The sequence below is a fragment of the Narcine bancroftii genome, chromosome 10 (genome assembly GCF_036971445.1).
Source record: "Narcine bancroftii isolate sNarBan1 chromosome 10, sNarBan1.hap1, whole genome shotgun sequence".
NCBI classification, from domain to species: Eukaryota; Metazoa; Chordata; class Chondrichthyes; order Torpediniformes; family Narcinidae; genus Narcine; species Narcine bancroftii.
The window spans coordinates 7,879,088-7,901,615 of NC_091478.1; the positions used below are offsets into that span (position 1 = coordinate 7,879,088).

The 22,528-nt window shown below is 39.7% G+C and overlaps 1 protein-coding gene across 1 annotated transcript in view; it reads left to right on the top strand.

The window, feature by feature from the left end:
* adam12b (ADAM metallopeptidase domain 12b) overlaps nucleotides 1-22,528 on the top strand; it is a 275,387-nt gene that overhangs the window by 210,596 nt on the left and 42,263 nt on the right. The window contains exons 13-16 of the mRNA XM_069899558.1: nucleotides 8,154-8,331; nucleotides 15,015-15,104; nucleotides 19,629-19,824; nucleotides 21,424-21,532. Of these exons, the coding sequence (XP_069755659.1) occupies nucleotides 8,154-8,331; nucleotides 15,015-15,104; nucleotides 19,629-19,824; nucleotides 21,424-21,532 (573 nt within the window). The remainder of the gene's footprint in view (nucleotides 1-8,153; nucleotides 8,332-15,014; nucleotides 15,105-19,628; nucleotides 19,825-21,423; nucleotides 21,533-22,528) is intronic.

Below are 22,528 nucleotides of genomic sequence, written 5' to 3' on the forward strand. Positions count from 1 at the left end.
TGCAGGTGAGAGGAAATTATTGGGAGGAGTGGTTTTGAGTCACTAACCACACTCAGCTACTGGGTGGCTGGCCTTGCATTCATAGGGCCACCAGGAGAAAGCTTATAACAAAGGCAGGAATATTGTTAATTTTGTTTTATATTTCAGGCATTCTAACATGACCATATGGGAAAGCATAGATTAAAATATATAGATTGTTGATTCACCAGTTGTTCAAGATGGCTTGCAACTTCACATATAGAAGAATTACATCATTAAAGCTTAGGCTGCATAAGGAGACCATTTGGGCCATTGTTCTGTTGTGGTTCAGACAAGCCACCAGGCCAACCCTGTCGGAAACTCTGCAAATCAATTCTTCAACTACAGCATTCATACTTTTTAACTGTGATGAGTGCTACTGCCTCCAACCACACAGCACAGACTTGAAATATCGAGAGAGAGTTGTGTATCAGGCTCACAGTCAGTAAAACAGGGAGCATTTTTGCATTTTGCCAGGGGTGTTAAGGTTGAAGTTTTGAGGGGCTCTTGGAGGACTGTAGTAAAACGCATCCATGTGACCTGAAGGACTAATTCAAGTTTCTGGTGCAGGACTTTACAGCCTGGAGATTCCCTTTAACTAACCACACAAGGGTCATCTGTGCTGTCAAAATTGTTTCTGCATATTTAGCTTGGCCACGTGTCATGACAAATCAGGGGTACCCAGGCGTGCATCTTCCATAGCTAGATACCCCTACCCATCTGCATACCACTGTATCCACTGCACAGAAGGAAACCCATTGATTCAAAAATTTATTGTCAGAGGACATACATGACATTACATATAACCCTGAGATTCCTTTTTTCTGCAGGAGTGGCAGAATTACTATTAATTGGTAGTACAAAAAATAAATTGTATGCAGGGCAAACGTAAATAAATTTTAAAAACTGTAAACAGATAACAAGTGTAAATAAACTGTGGAATACAGAGAGAATAAAAGAAAATCAGTAAAGTGCAATACTCAATCATTGAGGAGTCTGATGGTGGAGGGGTAGCAGTTGTTCATGAACCTGGTGGTATGAGTCTTGTGGCACCGATATCTCTTTCCTGATGGCAGCAGAGAGTGAGCTGGGTGCTGTGGATCCTTGATGATTGCTGCTGCTCTCCGACGGCAGAGTTCCCTGTAGATGTACTCAATAGTGGGGAGGGTTTTCCCTATGATGTCCTGGGCTGTGTCTACTAACTTTTGGAGGGCTTTACGCTCAGGGGTATTGGTGTTCCCATGCCAGACTGTGATGCAGCCAGTCAGCACTTTCTACCACACCTCTAGAAATTTGCCAGCGTTTCTGGTAACTCCTGAGGGAGTAGAGCCACTGACGTGCTTTCTTCACGATGCCCTTAGTGTGTTGGCGCCAGGAAAGATCCTCCAAAATAGTGACTCCCAAGAACTTAAATTTGCTCACCTTCTCCCCCTATGATCCCCCAATGACCACTGGATTGTACACCTCTGGCTTTCCTTTCCTGAAGAAAGTAGGAAAGCTATTTATTTAGAACAGTACAACACAGGAGAAGACCTTTATGCCCACAAAACTGCACTAAACAATACTCCGTTTATAAAGTTGAATCTCAGTAATGTTCATTTCTCACTTTAACTCAAATTCATATATATTTTGTATAAAGTTGTGAGTTCAGATATTAGTAGGAACTTCTATTTGTGTAGTACAGCACCTATAACATCACCAAGCATCATATTCCAGCTAAACTTATGTTCTCCATATTGTCAATTGTAACTGTAATAAAATACTTGACAATTCTTGAATAGATCCCCTTTATTCTCCAGTTTTTACAATCTGCATTGAATTAGAAATTGATGAGGATTGACAGGCGGGAATTAGAAAATAATGATAATATTAAGAAAGGACCCAGAAATCCTGGAAGCAGTTAGCAGGTCAGTTAACATCTGTGAAAAGATATGAAACCTTCATCAAAAATGTACAGATGAACAGCATTTAAAGGGGAAAGTAGAACAAAGCAAAGAGAAGCTGAATAGAAATGGATGTAAACTCTCAGACATATACAGTTAATGCATTGTTGCCAATACTTCAGTGGAACTGCTATTAGAAAAGCTATGTACATTTACAATAGTTTGGATATTAAGTGATGGAAGAAAATTGGGTCTGTTCAAGGGACCGTGTTCAGAGGTAGTGCAGGGGCTATGTCTGAGTTTTGAGCTGAAAAATGGCTTTATTGCATGTTAGTGGTTTTTATTGTGACCAACGTTGTTGGCCATACTAGAGCTACTTGTAAAAGTCCCATACAGGTCATGAACTTCAACCACGAGGGTCACAGAACATCGTTGTTAGGTTTTTCTAGTGAACCCACACTCCGTTGATACCAGACTCCATTGATCAGATCTGACAGCTGCCAGCATTTAGCCTACAATCTTGGCAGCAAGCTCTAAAGGGACATATCAATGTACAAGTAGCTACCTTTCAACTAGGAGGAATGTTAATACTTTACATGGCGAAGAGACCTTGGCAAGTTGGTTTAAGAGTTGTGACGAGCTCAACCTAAAATATTAACTGTTTCTTTTTCCACAGATGCTGCCCAACCTGCTTGGTGCCTTGAGCATTTTCTGTTTTAATTTCAGATTCCTAGAATCAGTAGATTTTTTAAATGTTCATTTACTGCTGAAACTAGGAGAGGTGCCAATAGGAGAGAGCCATGGAGAAAGATCTTCTTGGCCTGCAGGTATGCTGGCAGACGGTTGTGAAAGGGGCTTCCATGAGGAGTTAAACTGCGTATTCATTTCTGGAGAGGCTGCAAAGCAGGCAGGTTCAATGACCTCTTTACTTCTGTGGACTGAAGAAAATTCAGGATTCAAAGGTCCTCTACCATGACACTTAGAAATGAGTACCATATTGCTGTATTCCACATTAAGCCAATTTCAACTGCTTTAAACTATATTTTTGTGGAATTGTGTTCAGGACTTTTCTCAGCTGAAGCTAAGTACAAACATAGAGAAGAAGAAACAGGCAATTTTAGGTTTTATAAATGTGATGTGGGTTTGTTTATTTCCAGATTGGTTAAATTTGTGTGTTTATTATACTATAAATTTTGATCACGGATTTATCTTGGGATGTGTGTTGAGGCAGCTCAAATAACTTGGCTTTTTTTCTTTTTGGTTTATCACCTTCTTAGAATAGAAAGGGTTAGCAAAAGGAGATGTAAGGCACTCCTTCCATCCAATAGCCTACAGGTCACCCTTGGGCAAGGTGTCGTACCTGTTTAGCCTCCCAATCAGGCTCACGTGAAGCCAGGGATTGTAGATGGTGGATGGTTTTTACAAGCAGCTTCTACAGATTGGAATTTATGGTTGTAAAAGTTGGCTCTGATTGAGTTCATAGCATTCTGGAGGGGGAGCAGGATGTTGTGGTTCACGTGGGGACCAATGACGTAGATAGGAGTAGGAATGAGGTCCTGAAGAGGGAATATAGGGAGTTAGGAAAGAAGTTAAAAAGCAGGACCTCAGGGGTGGTCATCTCAGGATTGCTGCCTGTACCACATGCCGGGGAGGGTAGGAACAGGACGTTGTGGCAGATGACTGCATGGCTGAAGAGTTGGTGCAAGGGGCAGGGGTTCACATATGTAGATCATCGGAATCACATCTGGGGAAGGTCTGATCTGTACAAAAAGGACAAGCTGCACCTGAACTGGAGGGGAACCAATATCCTGGTGGGCAGGTTTGCTGGAGCTGTTAGGAAGGGTTTAAACTAGTTCGGCTGAGGGGGGAGGGGTTGGAATCAGAATGATTAGAGTAGAAGGACAAAAGCATGATACTTTGTGCTCTGAGTTGGTGGGGAAGGACAGGCAGGGGGAAAAAAATAAAGGTAGCCAGTTAAAGTTTGTAATGTGTCTATTTCAATGCTAGGAGTATTAGGAATAAAGGGGATGAACTTGGAGCATAGATCAGTATGTGGAACTACAATGTGGCCATTACTGAAAAATGGCTGGAGGAAGGGCAGGATTGGCTGAAGCAGATACCTGAGTTTAGATGTTTTAAAAATAATAGGATGGAAAGTAGAAAAGGTGGGTGGGGGGGGGGGGGTTTGCATGAGGAGAAGCATTACTGGTCAGGGATAGTATCATGGCTCTAGAAAGGAAGGACGCTGCAGAGTCAGGATGTTTGGAAATCAGAAATAGGAAGGGAGATATCACCATGCTGGGAGTAGTCTACAGGCCCCCAAATAGCCCTCAGGACACCGAGGAGCAGATAAGCAGGCAGATTTTGGAATGGTGCGGGAAATACAGGATTGTAGTTATGGATGATTTCAACTTCCCTAATATTGACTGGCATCTACTGACTGCAAGAGGGATAGATGGGGCTGAATTTGTCAGGTGTGTACAAGAAGGATTCCTGACCCAGTATGTGGACCAGCCAACTGGAGGAGAGGTCATAATTCTTCAGGTTCTAGGGAATGAACCCGGTCAGGTGGTGGACCCCTCTTTGGTGAGTGACCACAACTCCTTTAGTTTCAACATAGCTATGGAAAAGGATCTAAACAGTCAAACTGGGAAAGTACTTAACTGTGAAAGGGCTAATTATGAAAAGATGAAGCAGGAACTCGCATGAATAAATTGGAAACATGTTTAAGGGTGAAAGCACAGAAGTATTGTGGAGGAAGTTAGGGGCAGGGTTCAAGATAGGTTTGTCCCACTGGGACAAGGAAAAGGGAACCGTGGCCGATGAAACAGGTCATCAAGAGGAAGAAGGAAGCTCCAAACGGGAAGTGTTTGCTGACAATAATTTCTGAGACATTTATCTTCAACCATTTCTTATGGGTTTCCACCATATTCCACCCAACTTCTCGCAGGATTTTCTGCCCCCAGATTCTGCAGTGGGGTGATTAATTTTCCATACTGAAAATCTGGTCTAAAATGTAAGTGGCTGCAAATCTCAGCGATCCTGAACAGTGTTCATTTTGTATCAGAACATCATGTTATCAGGTCCTGAGTCATTGAAATAGAAAGAAAATGCAGAGAGGAAAGAATAAATGGGGAAGTTCATGCCAGAAGGCAAACTAGGAGAGATTAAGGATGAGTACACGAAGAAAAATTAGAATTTAATGGAATAACGAAAGATACAAAAGATAGAGGGAATAGCAGAAATGTTACATGAACCTGGAGACTTAATTGTGGCTTGAAAGGTGATGATGTGGATATTGGAACCTTGTCCCCATCAGTTTGTATTTAAATGGAATACCGTCTTACGACAGAAATATAATGTACCAATTTTGAAACATTTATTCGAAATTTGGATTAAAAGGAATTTATTAATAGGATCAAAAGGTAGTTTATCAGTTCAAATCCCAATATATCAAAATAAATTGATTCCTTTTTCATTAACATAACATAACATAACAATTACAGCATGGAAACAGGCCATTAGGCCCTTCTAGTTCGCACCGAACCAAACACCCCTCTCTAGTCCCACCTCCCTGCACAATGCCCATAACCCTCCATCTTCTTCTCATCCATATACCTGTCCAACCTTTTCTTAAATAATACAATTGACTCCGCCGCCACTATTTCTCCCGGAAGCTCATTCCACACGGCTACCACTCTCTGAGTAAAGAAGTTCCCCCTCATGTTACCTCTAAACCTCTGCCCCTTAATTCTTAACTCATGTCCTCTTGTTTTAATCTTTCCTCCTCTTAACGGAAATAGTCTATCCACATCCACTCTGTCTATCCCTTTCATAATCTTAAATACTTCTATCAAATCCTCTCTCAACCTTCTACGCTCCAAAGAATAAAGACCTAATCTGTCCAATCTCTCCCTATACTCTAGATGCTTAAACCCAGGTAACATTCTGGTAAACCTTCTCTGCACTCTCTCCACTCTGTTTATATCCTTCCTATAATTAGGCGACCAGAACTGAACACAGAACTCCAAATTAGGCCGCACCAACGTCTTATACAATCTCAACATCACCTCCCAACTCCTATATTCCATGCAATGATTGATAAAGGCCAGCATACTAAAAGCCTTCTCCACCACCCTATTCACGTGAGTTTCTACCTTCAGGGAACGATGTACCGTCACTCCTAAATCTTTCTGCTCTTCTGTATTCCTCAATCCTCTCCCATTTACCACGTATGTCCTGTTCTGATTCTAGTTTTAGAAGATTGGTGGATTAAAGGAATAAAAAGATTGCAGGATTGTTTTGCAGAAGGGAAATTTTTATAATTTAATCATCTTAAAGAGAAATTTGGGATTTTAGAGAATTCTCTGTTTGTTTGTTACCAAATTAGAGCATTAGTGAAAGATAATTTTGGAAGAGAAATGAAAATTTCTAAGTTAACTAAATTTGAATTTATCGTTTCATATTTTTCCAGATAAAGGTTTTATCAGAAATGTATGGATTATTACAAGATACAATGGTTAATTTTTTTTTAGATACATCTAGGATTAAATGGGAGCGTGATTTAAATTGTGAGATTAAGCAGGTGGATTGGGAAAATATGATGGGTTGACTAAATTAATTAATGTAAGATATAGTATGGTTAATTAAAATTTTTTGCATCAGTTATACTTAACCCCTGAAAAATTGAAAAAATATGGATTTAGTAATTCAGATCTGTGTTTTAGGTGCGGATGATGTGTTGGAACATTTCTACCTTCTGTTTGGTTTTGTGAGAAAGTTCATCCTTTTCTGGTTTAAAATTAGGAAGTTTCTTCAAACTTTGTTTAAAATTCAATTTCCTTTAGATCCAAAATTTTTTTGTGAGGTTATTTTACTCCGTTAGTGGACTTGGGGTTGGATAAGTTTGTTCGTCGAGCATTGACGGTTGCTCGTAAATGTATCGCTATGTCCTGGAAAGATGAAGCGGAGTTCAGTGGCATCATGAGTTGAAGTCGTGTGTCTATATGGAGAAAATAACATATCACTTACATAATCATTATGATTTTTTTGTTAAGATGTGGACACCGCATATGAAGAATATGAATTTAGTAATATTGTAAATTACTGAACGTTTTTGTTTATTTTTAATGCTTCCCTTTAGGGATCTGTTGAGGGAGGGGGAAGGGGATGGGTTTGTTTTACTGTTTTATTATTAGACTACTTATTCTGTAAAAGTCTGTTTATTTTTATTGAAAAAATACTAAATAAAGTTTAAAAAAAAAGGTGCCTGATTTGCACGTCTACATGCAGTTCTGGTGTTACTGTAACACTCTGTGGTTCAATGGACAGAGTATAATAAGGTTGATTCTAAAAGTTCTGCTCACGCCAAGCAGATATGATTAATGTTGGGGATATAATATGTGTACGACATTCCACTGCACCAAACTGCATCGGTCTGAGAAATATATAAAAGTAGCTATTGTAGCAATTGAGTTTGTGATCATAGGTCAACTGTGAGAATCCAATTCAGTAAATCTTAACAAGTTAACATTTCTTCAGCATGAAAGCAACTATTGTAGCAATTACTTTCAGAATATGAGGTACCAGCTTCAATTTTTTTCTTGCTGTTGGTGATTTCTGAGAACCTTATTTCACTGACAAATACCCACTTGTATCTGGTTTTCTGTAATTTCCAGTCAAGTGCCTTCTATGGTTCTGCTCTGATATTTTGCCACAGTAGCTATTTTGCTGACATTAATTGTAATGGGTTCATTGGGTCAAACGAGGATGGGCGCTTGCCCATTACGAGCCCTAACGCTATCACAGAGCTTTGTTTCTGGGCTGTAAAATCAATGTCACCGATGAATTCAAGCCATTGACTTGCCTTGACATGTTTTTATCATCATGTCACAATAAAGTGGATATCTTTGTTTCACCATTTATCATTCTTCAGAATTAATTTTATATCAAATAAATATTGAATGTTGCAGCAGCTGTTGAGAGCGTATTGATTGTAAATTGTGGCATTATGTGAGATAGCTTAATTTTAAACTGATGTTCTCGAGTCTAGGTTTGATACAGCCCTGCAGCAGAATGACTGCCAAATGTCGTCAGCAAAGCTAAACCTGGATCTTCGGGATGTAGACCAAACATGTTAATTAGTTAGACTTTATTTTCCTCTTGTTATTGACAATAACTGATACAGAATATCAAGGAGATCACAGCACAATTGTGTTTGTTTGGCTTGACGCTGTTTTTTTTCTTTTTCAGATATCCATTTCCCACAGTTTTTAGCAGCTGTAGCAAGAAAGATCTGGACAGTAGCCTGAAAAAGGGTGTTGGAATGTGCCTTTTCAACATGCCAGAAATAAAACAGCTGTATGGAGGGCGAAAATGTGGCAATGGATACGTCGAGGAAGACGAAGAGTGTGACTGCGGTGAACTTGAAGTAAGAGTACCAAAACATTTTTGATAATCCCCTTGCAATTTTTTTTAATGTGAATTGGTGTCTAGTTAAATTATGAATTAAGTTTTTGTTCACAAAATAAATGAAATAACAGAGTAACAATACTTAAAGCCAATATCTTCCACTGAATACTTTTTAAATTGCTCTGTAGTAGTAAATAGTGTGCAAAATCAGGTAGCTCAGTCAAAACCACAAGTGCATTATCAAAATATTAATTCAAGAAGTGAAGTAGTTTTAGCATTGACTTCCAAACAAAGCAATCCATTTAAAAGTCTGTGGGGACCATACAAATATTATTGTGTAAGCGCAGACTGCAGCAGAGGAGAGCGGATCAGAAGATGTAGAATCCATGTGGGCAGAGTTGAGGAACTGCAAAGATTTTTTAAAAAGACGCTGACGAGAGACACATATGGACCACCAAATAGCACCCAGGATGTATGGTCCAAATTCCAAAAGGAGTTAGAGAGGTCAAAAAGACAATGGTACAGTGGTTATGGGTCACTTCAGAATGTAGGTAGACTGGTAAAATCAGGTTTCTGAATCTTAAGAGACGGAATTTGTGGAATGTCCACAAGATGGCTTTTTCGTTCTGCTTGTGATCGAGCCCACAAGAGAAAAAGGAATTCTGGATTCGGTGGTGCTGTGTAGGAGCATTACTGTTGGGAGGTAATGAAAAGAATATGACACTGGGCAGTGTGAGATGGAGAAACTAAAATTGGATGTGTCAGTATTATGGTTGAGTAACAGTAACTATGGATGCTTGAGGGAGGAACTGGCCAACGTTGATTAGAAGGAGAAGACAATGGCAGGAGTTTCTGGGAATATTTCAAAAGACGCAAGATAATTTGATCCCAAAGAGGAAGAAGCATTCTAAAGGGAGGTGAGGCAACTGTGGCCTCAAGAGAAGTAAAAAAAAAAGCAAAAAAAATGCAGGAAGCCAGAGGATTGGAAAGCTGAAGGTGAATGAGTCACCAGGACTGGATGGACTACCACCCAGGGTTCTGATAAAGGTAGCTGAAGAGATTGTGAACACATTGGTAGTGATTTTTCATGAATCACTGGAGTCAAGAATGTTTCTAAAGGACTAGAAAATTGCAAACATCACTCCACTCTTTAAGGAGGGAAAGAAGCAAAATACAAGAAATGGCTGGCCAATTAGCCTAGCCAGAGGTCGGAAAGATTCTAGAGAGGATGAGGTTCTGGAGAACTTGAAAGCACATGATAAAATAGTCTGAAATCAGGATGGTTTCTGTAGGGCAGGTCTTGCATGGGAAATCTGTTTGAATTCTTTGAGGAATTAACAAACAGCACAGACAAAAGAGAGTCAGTGAATGTTATTTACTTGGATTTTCAGAAGGCCTTTGACAAGATGCCACACAAGAGGCAGCCAAACCGGATAGGAGTGCAAGGTGTTACGAATAGGTACTAGCATGGATAGAGAATTGGCTGACTGCCAGAAAGCAAAGAGAGGGGAATAAAGGGATCTTTCCAGGCTGGATGCCAGTGATGTTCCACAAGGGTCGGTGTTGGGTCTGCTACTTTTCACACTTTATGATTTAGTTGACAAAATTGATGGCTTTGTGGCCAAGTTTGTGGATAATACGAAGATAGGTGGAGGGGTGGGGAGAAACCTGGATAGGTTGGGAGAATGAGCAAAGAAGTGACCGAATGGAATACAACGTGGGGAAGTCTATGGTCATGCACTTTCATGGAAGGAATAAAGTAGGCTATTTTCTAAATGGGGAGGGAATTCAGAAAGCAGGGGCTAAGAGGCTTAGGAGTTTTAGTGCAGGATTCTTTTAAGGTCAACTTGCAGGCTGAGTCAGTAATAAGGAAGGAAAATGCAATGCTAGTATTCATTTCAAGAGGGCTAAAATTATAAAGCAAAGCTGTAATGCAGAGGCTTTATTGGGCATTGGTCAGGCCACATGTTGAGTATTGCAAGAAGTTTTGTGCCCAATATAGAAGGAAGGATATGCTAGCACTTGAGATGATCTTGGAGATGTTTGCAGCAATGATCCTAGGGACGAGAGGGTTAACAAATGAGGAGCATTTGATGGCTCCAGGCCTGTACTCACTGGAGTTTAGAAGGATGAGGGGGGATCTCATTGATACATTCTGAATGTTGAAAGAAATAGAGTGAACATGGAGTTGATGCTTCCCATGGTGGAAGAGTCCAAGACCAGAGGGAACAGCCCTTTAGAATAGAGATGAGGAGAGGATTCTTCATCCAGAGGTTGATGAATCTGTGGAATTCATTGCCACAGGTTAGATAGCAGCCAAGTCATTGGGTGTATTTAAAGCTGTTGATAGGTTCTCAATTAGTAAGGAAGTCAAAAGTTGTGGAGAAAAGGCAGAAGAACGGAGTTGAAGGATGAAATATACCAGCCATGATTTGAATGGTAGAGCAGACTCGATGGGTTGAATGGGATCGTTCTGCTCTACGTCTTATGGCTTTGTACCAACATCCTCAGTTACAGATTTTTTTTAAAAGCTTACATTACCAAATCCCTGTCAGAAAATGAATTAGAAATCATTGAAATTTAATGACGAGAAGGCCATTTGGCCTATCATCTATGTGCTGGTGATGAGAGCGATCTAACCAAATTCAGGCTTCCAGCACTTGAATCATTATTCTGTATGTTACAACTCTTCGAGAGCACGTCCAAACAGGTTTTGTGTGTGAGGATAAACAATTTCTATTCTCACATCCTGCCCCCACCCCACAAAATACACACACACACATTTATCTTGACCCCTCATTTTTTATACACATCAATTAAGTCGGCCCTCACGTTTCGTGTTCCAAAGAAACCAATGTTAGCTCATTCAACCATTCCTTTATAACTACAACTTTCCAGTCCTTGCAATAAACAGATAAATGCTGTCATCACCTTCCACAATGCAATCACATCTTTCCTGTAAATTGCTGATCTGAACTGTGCCCATCATTCAATCTGCGAACAGGTTTGGATATAGTTTTCATATCACCTTTTTTTTGTACAACTAAGACCACCCTGTTTCTCCATCTTTTTCACTATTGTTTATTCCCTTGCCTTGTTGCATCTGTCTGGATTAAATTCTATTTGCCCACCCAACGCCACTCTCTGTATCCCCCCCAGGTGTGCAAAGCTTTTCTCAAGAGCATGGCCAATTTGGTATCATCTCCAAAGTTTATCAGAGGTGGGCCCAAGCAAATACTGTTGTACTCAGAAACCTACACTGTGTACGCAGTAGCCATCCCCAGCTGTTGATTGCTTTTCACTTCCACTCCCCTTCCCTTTCTCACACTGATGTCCATCGTCAGTTTTCTCCACTACCAGAGTGAGGCCCAATGTAATCTAGAAGAATAATTCCTCATATTCTTCCTGTCACCCAATGAGTCAAAGTGACAATAGAGTCAAGCAACTCAAAACAGGCCCTTCAGCCCAGCTCGTACAAGCTGACCATTCTGGGCTAGTCTGCATTGCTAAGTTCATTCTATCCATATATTTATTCGATGGTCCAAATATTTGTATGAAGGTTGAATTTTCCAATTTTCAGGAACCTTCTTGTGCTCCCCTCTCTCTTTTCTGATTCAGCATGAGAGACATTGTTAGAAAAGTGGTTAGTTCAACGTTGTTACAATGCCAGCGACCAGAGTTTGGATCCAGCGCTGTCTGTAGGGAGTTTGTATGTTCTCCCCTGTCTTCATGGGTTTTGCCCGGATGCTCCAGTTTCCTCTCATAATTCAAAATGTACCATGTTGTAATTGGTTAATTGGCCGGCACAGTCTTCTGGGCCAAAAGGGCCTGTCACCGTGCTGTATGTCTAAATTAAACTTTTTTTATTTTTAATTTAATTTAAAAATCTAGACCTCCCATTTTTGTTCATTTTCTCATATTTCCTCACCCCCCCCCCCCAGACCCCATCACCCATTTTTGTCCCCCTCCCCGCCCTCTCCTCCAAGTTCCATCCACCAGTACACACACACCGCCCATCTGGTTGAATCTGCCCCTCATCTCTCCCCTAATGATTCCTAATATCGCCTTTCTTATTTATCATACTCGAGCAAGTAACCCTTAGCCCCTGCAGCATGTGTCTGCACCTTCACCCTCCCATCCCCTCTCCTGGCTTCGTTTTCTGTCTGCTTCCACCTATTAACCACCTGCTTCTGTCTCTCAACTCATCCCTCCCCTTCTCATTACACTGAATAGCTTCCTTCTCCACTCAGCCTTGACGCAATCTCAACCAGAAACATCGACAGTTCTTTTCCACCTGCAGATGCTGTAGGACACAATTCATTCCTCCAGACGTTTGTTGTTTTGCTCCAGATTTCCCGTCACTGTGTCCGTTAAGCTGTGTGTGCGCACATGTGTTTTGCAACCAGCACACAAAGGGAATCAATGTGCGCACAAAAGGTTAGTTACCTAAAATAATGTAGTCATTAGAATTCACTCATTCATAGAATGCAATCATACTTGTATTACATTAAAAACATGCCAATGCAGTTTTATTAGCCGTGAGAGATAGGCTGTGCCAAAATGATCTTGAAACAATTTCAAGTTTGCATTTGAACAGGCATGTAGTGCACACATGCACATGCCACAGGAAAAAAAATTTACACCACATAAGATTTTTGTGCACTACTAAAAATTAGAGGGAACATTGTTTCTCGTATCTCCAGTCTCTCATGTTCCTATCTCATTTTTTTTGGGCTAACACTTTGTTATGATGTGCACGAGTAAAATACTGATGAAAGGTAGAAATCAACAAATGCGTGTGGGAGAATTATCTCCAAATGCTGGGAGTTTTGAGGTTTGGCACCGAAACCGTTGCTCTGATTAACTTATGTAAATTATGTGGATTCAGAAATTCAAGCTAAAGTGGTTATGTTTGTAAAAGAGACTCAATGTGGAGAGGCAGTTCAGTTGTCAGAAGGAGACAAAATAAGTACAGTACAACTCTGATGGTCCGAAATGGTCGGGACCGGGCCCATGCCGGATAAATTTGTTCCACATTTGTCAGAACATACCTTCAATTCTGAATCCATTCCTGGTTGCCAAGAAACCAGAGAATCATGAGAAAACCAAAGGAAATGCAGAGAGAAGCTATAGGACAAATCCAAGGGAGTAGGAGACACTCAGGCGGCTGCAGATGTTGGGGTATGAAGCTGAATACAGTCTGCTAGAGGATCTCAGTAGATCAAGCAGTATCACTAGGCCTTTTCACATCGCCATGTAAAATGGCATTCCTGGGAAATTTTCCTGGAAACCCTCCCATGAACCAGCGGTGTGAAAATGTCTGCCTGGGGAAAATTACCCAGGTCCTCTTAGGTAGGGCCACGGACCCGGGAAATTTTCCTGGAAACCCTCCCATGAACCAGCGGTGTGAAAATGTCTGCCTGGGGAAAATTACCCAGGTCCTCTTAGGTAGGGCCACGGACCCGGGTAATTTTCCTGGACTACCCTCTCCTGCAGTGTGAAAAGGCAAATGGCCAAGCAAGGGAAACGTCGTGACGTCAGCTCTGCATACTGCGTCACATAGGCGATTAAAATAAAGAATCGTACCACCTAACGACAGAGGGCCGTTTCAGGGCTGCTCAATCCAGGATCAATGGCTGACCTCGATGGGACTATCCAAGGGATCTATAAATGCCAGGGGGTTGAAAGGGGGTCAATAATGCTGGGGAAGGAGGTGGGTCAATTGAACTTCTGCAGTGGAAAGCAGGGGCAGATCAATGGAAAATTGCTTCTATGGCAGTGGTGGCCAACCTCTCATGAGAGCGGGCCTTGGTGGCTGCCATGTTGTATTTGGCTTTGACCTTTGAATGAGTTGAGAGCGAACAGGAGGACGGACTGAGCATAGAAGAAAGGTGTATGTGTTTTTTGTACCTTTGGTAGTGACCTTCCTCCATCCAGCACCAGGATTCTATGCCGGGGGTGGTGGGGGGGGGGGGGGGGAGGTTGATGAGGGATCAAATATTCCATGAAGGGGTTGATGGTCTAAAACGTTTGGGGCCCCTGACTTAAAATGAGGGAGCTAAAAGAATGTTGTCACTGAAGAAATGATCTACAGCTCCAATTAGTAGCCTTTAGACTTTCTGACCATCTGGTAGACCAAATGGCAATCTTCTTGCTAATAAAAGCCAGTGTACTGCCTAATTTTTTATCTTATTTGTTATTGTTCAAAGCAAAATTGATGCTTCAACTGCTTTGAATTGAGAGCATCTTTGCAATATTTGTTTTGAAATTGCTATTTCTTGCATTGGGAAACCTTTTAGATGAAGAGCGAATAAGAAGATCAACTTGTACTAATTATCAAGGTTGATTGGGACAGTTGAATTTGCACACGCTGGTTAGTTTGTTGTGGCTTTTCTCAATAATGCCAGTTGCTCAAGTGATTAAATTGATGTTCTGCATATTACCTCATCAGGAACATAAATGAATGCAGCTACAAGCATAGAATAACAAGTTGGGAAGAGGTTATCTTAGAAAATAGCAGAGAGGTTTTTCAAATGTTTATTATGGAGTGTGTAAAGATACTTTAGATCTGTGCTATTTTATTATGATCACAGTTCAAAATGCATTTGTATTCTAGTAATCATCTGTTACTCCAATTTTGCAGAATGAGCGTATGGACATAAGTAAACGTGTGTTTTTCTCTTTTCCCTTTCATCTTTTGAGGAATGCACCAACCCCTGCTGCAATGCAAGTACTTGCACTCTGAAGCCTGAGGCAGTTTGTGCTCATGGACTGTGCTGCAAAGACTGCAAGGTAACGGAATACTTCGAGAATTGAGATTCTGGCTCTTTTAAGAAATTGACGTTTTCCATTCAAAGATCTCAGGTGCACTTTAGTTCATGCATATGTAGCCTAAATTGACTCCAATGAACACAAAATGGTTGGAATACAGAAACAGTGGAAGCTGCATTTGTGAGAGAATTAATGGAAACACACAAAACATCCGTCAAATATAGAATATTTATTTCAGTGAAATGCAAACATTAGCACATTATGCTCAATACACGAGTGTAATACATTCTGCTCAGTGTAATATTTGCATCCAGATTACAGTGACATTTATTATAATTTTGTGTAGCATCTAAAAATGTGAATTTAGTGTTCGAGGGTATTAATAGAAATTACATTCAATAGTCTGAAAAGCCTGCTCATCTGAAGAATCAGAAGTGTATTGAAATTTTACTATATTCCAGCTATGTTTTGTATTAATATTTTGTGCCAGTTTGACATAACCTTCCTGTTTTAGTTTTCTATCCCATGATCCATAACAGAAAATGTCCTATATAATATTTTAGCTTCCTTAGCTATCAACAATGATCTATCTATCTCTCCTGCTATCTTCAGGGGTGCTCATTTCTCGTAAGGATATTAAGTGAAAAAGAAAATTGTTTTTCAGTGGCAAAGAGATGTGAAATGTAAAGCAAACAAAAAGTAAGTCCTTGTGTGCAACAGCACCAGGGACTTGCAGACTATCACGAACAAATTGTGAATATGCATCAGCTAAGACAGTATTTGTGGCGAAACAATAGTTGACGTTTCAAGCCTCAAGACTCGATTTGAGCACTGAACAATCTTGTCAATGAGAAACATTTTTAGAAAATAAAAAGCAGTAAATGAGAGGAATAAAAAACAGGGAGGAGGAATAAGAAAGGCTTGGCTGGAAACAAAAAATAGTTATATGATGAAAGTGACTTATTATTAATCATCTTTTATGGAAATAGTAATTTTTTCCCCCCAGCAATACTATTCAATGAGCCGATGCCCTTGCCACAAGAAATTTTAATTGCATTTGACCAAGTCCCTCATGGTAATCTGCTCAATAAGGTACAGGGGCAGGAGATCCACAGTGAATTAAGTTTGGGTTGAGGATTGGCTTGCCTATAGATGATAGAAAAAGGTAGTGTTGAAAGGTCTGGAACTAGTGGTGTTCCACATTTCTATATATTTATACATATCAAAAGCTAGGAGAGCCAGTTACAAAGTTCCCAGTTGACATAAAGATTGGTGGAGTTGTATACAGAGTACAGAGCTAATGAAGAATACAACAGAATATAAATCAGTTACAGATAAGGGAGGAGAAATGGCAGATGGAGTTTAATCCATAGAAGTCTGAGGTGTTGCACTTTAGGAGCTCAAATGTAAAAGGAACGTGTACAGTTAATGGTAGGCATCAATGTGCAGAAGGATCTTCCAGGTCCTTGAAAGTGGCCACGCAAGTAGATCAGGTGGTAAACAAGGTGCATAGTATGCTTGCCTTGAATGGGCTGGGCATTGAGAACGAGTAAAGGAGCAGCTACATAAAACGGGTTAGGCCACCCTTGGAGTATTATGTGCAATTCTGGTCACCCCATTATATTAAGGATTTCTCGGCTTTGGAAAGGGATCTGAAGAACTTTACTAGAATGCTGCCTGGATTAGAGGGATGAGCTATGTGGAAAGTTTGAAAGAACACGAGTTCTTTCCTCTGGAGCTTTGGAGGCTATGGGGAGAGTTGCGACAGAAGTAGAAAAACTCTAAGAGGCGTTCAGAGGGTAGAAAAACCAAATATTTGTCCTTGATTTAAAAAAAAATGTTGTTGCATTTAAATTGAGGAAGAGGATGTTTAAATGAGATGTGTGGGACAAGGGTTTTACACAGAGAGGTTACTGGAATGGGCTGCTAGTGGTAATGGTGGAAGCTGATATAATAGTAGTGTTTAAGAGCTTTAAATTAAAATTTTAAATTTAAATTTAGACATACGTCATGATAACAGGATATTTCAGCCCATGAGTCCTTACTGCCCAATTAACACCCAATTAACCAATGGCCCAGTAAGTTTCTAACAGTGGGAAGAAACTGGAGCCCTCGGCGGGGGGGGGGAACCCACGCAGACATGTGGAGAACGTACAAACTCCTTACAGACAGCGTGGGATTCAAACCCACCAGTCCCAGTCACTTGTGTTGTAAAGGTGTTACGCTAACTGCTTCGTCAAACATGCCGCCCAGTTAGACACTATCCAGATATTATACTATCTAGTTAGACGCACAAATATGCAGGGAATAGAGGGATGTGTATCACATGCAAGCTATTGAGTTTTTGTTTAATTTGGGCATTGTGTTTGGTGCAGACATAGTGGTCCAAGGGTCTTGATCCAGTGCTGAACTGTTCTATGTTCCTATCTGCTGCTCTCATTTCCGTCAAGCTGTTCCTTTGTACATAGTATTCACCTCTTTATGTGGATGGATCTTAACAAGAAAACAAAAACTGAACAACTTTTTCCACTCCTATGAATTTACCTAACCTAATATTATTCTAGCTTTTTCTTCTCTCCTTCTCACATTTCACTCATCTGCAATGTTTTGCTTTTTGATCTCAACTTTCCCTTTTAGTTTCTATAAACCCCATCTCATTAAACAATGTCAAAGTGACCAAATTGTAAACTCTTAAATCCTATCATTTTACATGGCAATCTTCTGCTTTGTACTGATGGTACTTCCATCATTCGTTTGAGTTTCAATGAGCTTAAGCCACTGAAAGATGTACATAGAAGGCCTAGTCAAGTACTAGTTGAGCCAGTGTTAATGGTAGAATAGACAAGCCTTGGTTGAAAAGATACTGCAACTGAAAGATGTATATAGAAGGCCTGGTCAAGTATCAGTTGAGCTAGTGTTAATGGTAGAATAGTCAAGCCTTGGCTGAAAAGATACTGAAGCCACATAAAATCATGACACGTTGGCAGGATGTGTATAGTTAAAGCTCAGAATGCAGTTGGAGAATGGAAATGTTAATATATGAATTCTCTGGTCATTATGATATTATAATTGCTGATTGGTAAGAGGGTGTTTAGATGGATTAGGCATTGTTAGTAGTGATGCTTCATCTTTATGTAAACACGAGAAAGGGCTTTAAATCACATGTATTTAAAAAATCTGGAATGAGGTGAGTATAATTAAATAGTTGTTAAGAAAGTATTTCCAAATGTTAAAATGCATTACTGATACTTGAGGCCCTCTGCTGGTGGAGAAATGGAAGTATTTCATCATGTACTGTAAACTCATTTAGATTAGCCTAATTCAGTCAAATTTGAAATGAAAATTGCCTGGACTTGATTGAGCTAGAGATGTACCCAACTCCTGCTGACAGTCATCTCACAAAGATTAATGTTTCCAAAATGAAAAATGAAAGATAACATTTTATCAGCTGGAGGAACTCGACAAATCACACACCATCCCTGGAAACCTATAGGCAATTGATGATTCAGGCTTCAGCCCTTCTTCAGGTTCCATCAGTATTGGTGCACTAATACTACTAAAGTTGGAAGCAGAGAGATGTCCACTTGCTTTCTGATTTCAGTGCTGACTGGACATTTTCTAATTATCATTTTCTGTCAGTACGAGCAAGGTTGCAATCAAGAGCTTGTTCCTTGGGGGATTTCTGATTCTGATGCCAGAGGTAGCTTAAAAATCTCACTCTGATTCTCAACCTACATCCTTTGGTTACTTTACTTTTACAAAAGGATTGGCACAAATCAAAGAATTTCTTTTGATATTTCTTTCCAAAGTAGTTTCCATTGTGGTCATTTATCCTGTTTCTCCATTATCCCTTAAAATTCAATAGGCTTAAATTTAAGTTTAGACGAGTTCATGCCACCCAATTTACACCCCCGGTACGTTTTGAATGATGGGAGGAAGCCATAGTCCCTGGAGAAAACCTACGCAGATACATGGGGAGAGCGTACAAACTCCTTACAGACACCATGGGATTTGAACTCCGGTCCCAATTGCTGGCGCTGTAAAGGCGTTACGCTAACCACTGGTTTATATATACCCTGTATATACAGTGTGTGTGTGTATATTATATAGTATATATATTTTATATATATACGTGTATATACACACATATGTAGTGTGTGTATATATACTCTATTGTGCTTGATATGTGGGCATTAATAGGAAGCCTTATTAGTAATTGTTTTGAGAAGGTAGGAGAGAACTGCCTCTAATTCCACCTTAATAAGTTTAATACAATGGAGTGGCTTGCTACATTATTAAAATCAATCATGTTATTAGGAGACTAAAGCCACATGTGGAGTTGACAAGTTATGAACAGCTGGCTTCCTTTCCTAAGGAATGTTAGTGAATCAGGTAGTTTTTAATTTGTTTAAAATGTGGTTTGAGTTAAAATTATGTAAAAAAAATATTTACCTCTTCTGTAAAGTTTTCTTTTTCAGAACAGGACATTATGATTAATGCAACTTCAACCCCATTGATTATTTTTATTTTGATGTACATTTGCAGTTGAAGCCGCCAGGAACCCCTTGCAGAGATTCTAGCAATTCTTGTGATCTGCCTGAGTTTTGCACTGGAACAAATGCACAGTGTCCAGCCAATGTGTATCTACATGATGGGCAACCCTGCCATAAGAAAGATGGCTACTGTTACAATGGGATTTGTCAAACTCATGAGCAACAGTGTATTACTCTCTGGGGACCAGGTAGATAATTGTTATTTAAATTTATCTTTAAGACTGCAGTATATTCAGTTCTAAATGGAGTGCATTCAAATTAGAAGTTGGAATTGTATTAAGAATCTGACACATTAATGATGTTATGATGTGCCAAGTTAATTCATACTGTTTATAATGTTCAGCCCCATCTTCAATCAAATACATAAATTGTTCTAAATAGGGTTAATGATTGCACAATCATTTATAGAAGGGAACATTTCAATCACACAACGTTGACTCACCAATAATCCACAAGACTACTCGGTTTCACACCTTAACATGACCTGGTCCAAAAATGGATCAAAGGACATAAATCCAGATGTGACACAAGAGTGCCTTTGACATCATTTGGCATTTGACCAAGTGTCGTATCGAGGAGTCCTGGTCCTCGAGGATTTCCTGCAGGGCATCAAGAAAGCTCACCTCTGTCCCAGGAAACTAATGGATTTTTACTGCTGTACCATTGGGAGGATTATTCACCTATGGCATCTCAGTGTGTTGTGGAAACTGTCCTGTCTCGGACCGTAAAGCGTGCTCCAGCTGGTGGTGAAAACTGCCCAGCGGATTATCGGCACCCAATTGCTCATCATTTGAGGACATCTATGAGGAATGCTGTCTGGGAAGAGCAAACACCATTATCAAGGATGCATTTCACCCTAAACTATAGGGTGTCCCTTAAGTCCTTTACTGTTTGATATAATACTAGAACCACTTGCAGTCGGCCTTCAACAATGTAGAGAATTTAAAGGATTAATCAGAAATGGAATTGAACATAAAGCACTCTCTATGTGGATGATTTACTGCTTTTTATTTCAAATCTCAAGGTTTCTATATCAAATATATTAACTATGTTCGCTCAGTTTCGACAATTTTAATTATCCATTCTATTGGAAATTCTATGCCAGCATCTTACATTTGGAAGGTCCAATTCAAACCATGAATTTATTGTTGTGTAGAATAATAGAAAGAAAATTTCTATTCATCTCCATGACACGACCATGAAATTGATTCGATAGGAATCCTGGTCAAGGAGCAGACATTTGTCTGAAAAGGCTATCACAGAAATTGAAAAATATTACAAGACTTGACATGATTATTGCAGAGTTCCATTACATGTGTAGTTTATCTGATCATCTCCTACAGCTGCCCAGCCCTGAATTACTCCTGTCAGCGAAGAGTTTCTTGAGTTTTTGAAGCTGTTCAGTGGCCTCAACCAATGATGGACAGTTCTGTCTGCAAAAACCATGAAAGAATACTTACTCAACTTGAAGGAAAGTCTGAGTGTACATTACTTTGGAATGAGTTCCCTTTGTGACATAAACGTGTTTATTTCCGTATTATTCCATGCATCTGAGAATCTGAATGCTATCCCAGGTGTTATTCAGTCAATTTTTATGTATCTTGTGAAACACTGTTACTCTGGTTGCATTATGTTTAAAACAGAAAGGTCAGATGAACACCATTTGTTCACATTCTGTTTAATCGTGCCTTTGTAGAAAATGAAAACAAAAAACTCAATTTCCACCACTGTCATTATTCACCTTTTCAAACATCTATAAAACTAACTGCAATTGTTTAACCCTTCAGGTGCCAAACCTGCCCCTGGAATTTGTTTTGAAAGAGTGAACTCAGCGGGCGATCCATATGGTAATTGTGGAAAGGACTCAACTGGTTCATTTGCAAAGTGTGAGATCAGGTACACACAATATTTCTATTACCGTCTCAAGATGCAAACAATTGATTAAGACTCCTTTGCCATCTATTTTCCTTTCAGAATATTTGTGTTCTTTTAGTGGTTTCCACTCAACTTTTATTGTTCATTATCTCTTGTTCCCCTTGGATGATAATTATTTACATCAACATTTAATACCAGATTTTTATTGGATCTGTTTCATGATGGAGTAAATTATGCTATAAGAATATTGGATATGTCCAGATTTAATTTTTTTAAATGTAAACATTTAAAACATTTAAACAGTTACAGGTCCTTTTGGCCCACCAGCTCGTGCTGCCGAATTACACCCATTTGACCCACAATCCTTCCCCCCCCCCCCCCTCCACCCGTACGTTTTGAACAGTGGGAGGAAACCGGAGCCCCCAAGGAAAACCTATGCTGATGCGGGGTGAATGTACAAACTCCTTATAGACAGCATGAAACGCGAACCCCACTCCTGATCGCTGGCGCTGTAACAGCGTTGTGCTAACCTCTACGCCAACTGTACAGTCACACTACAGACAGTAACCCTACAAGCTAATTGCTTTCTTTTATATTGACATGTCTGTTCTACTGTATTTCTTTCACAATATAAGAATAGGATGAACTGTTTGTCTCTCATATGAAGATATTTCAATTCATTAGACAAAAGCAACTCAGACCATTTTGTTTTCTAGACTGTCTGGTTCATTTTAAATTTGGTAGGTTATCACATCTGTAAAAGGCATTTAAGTTTCCACAAGTCTTGTTTCTGTGCAATAAAAATATCAATTTTCCATTTGAATGTGCAACCAAAATATTTGGTTTTCCACCATTTACTTTCCATCGATTTTCTAAAGGAATAAATTGGCACATTATCCATTGTGTTAAATTTCTTGGTAGCAATAAAGAAATTATTTAACCATTTACTCAGTGTTTAAGCTCTCCACAAGTTTAGTATAAATGTGGAAGACAATAATCAACCCATTTCTTTAGAAC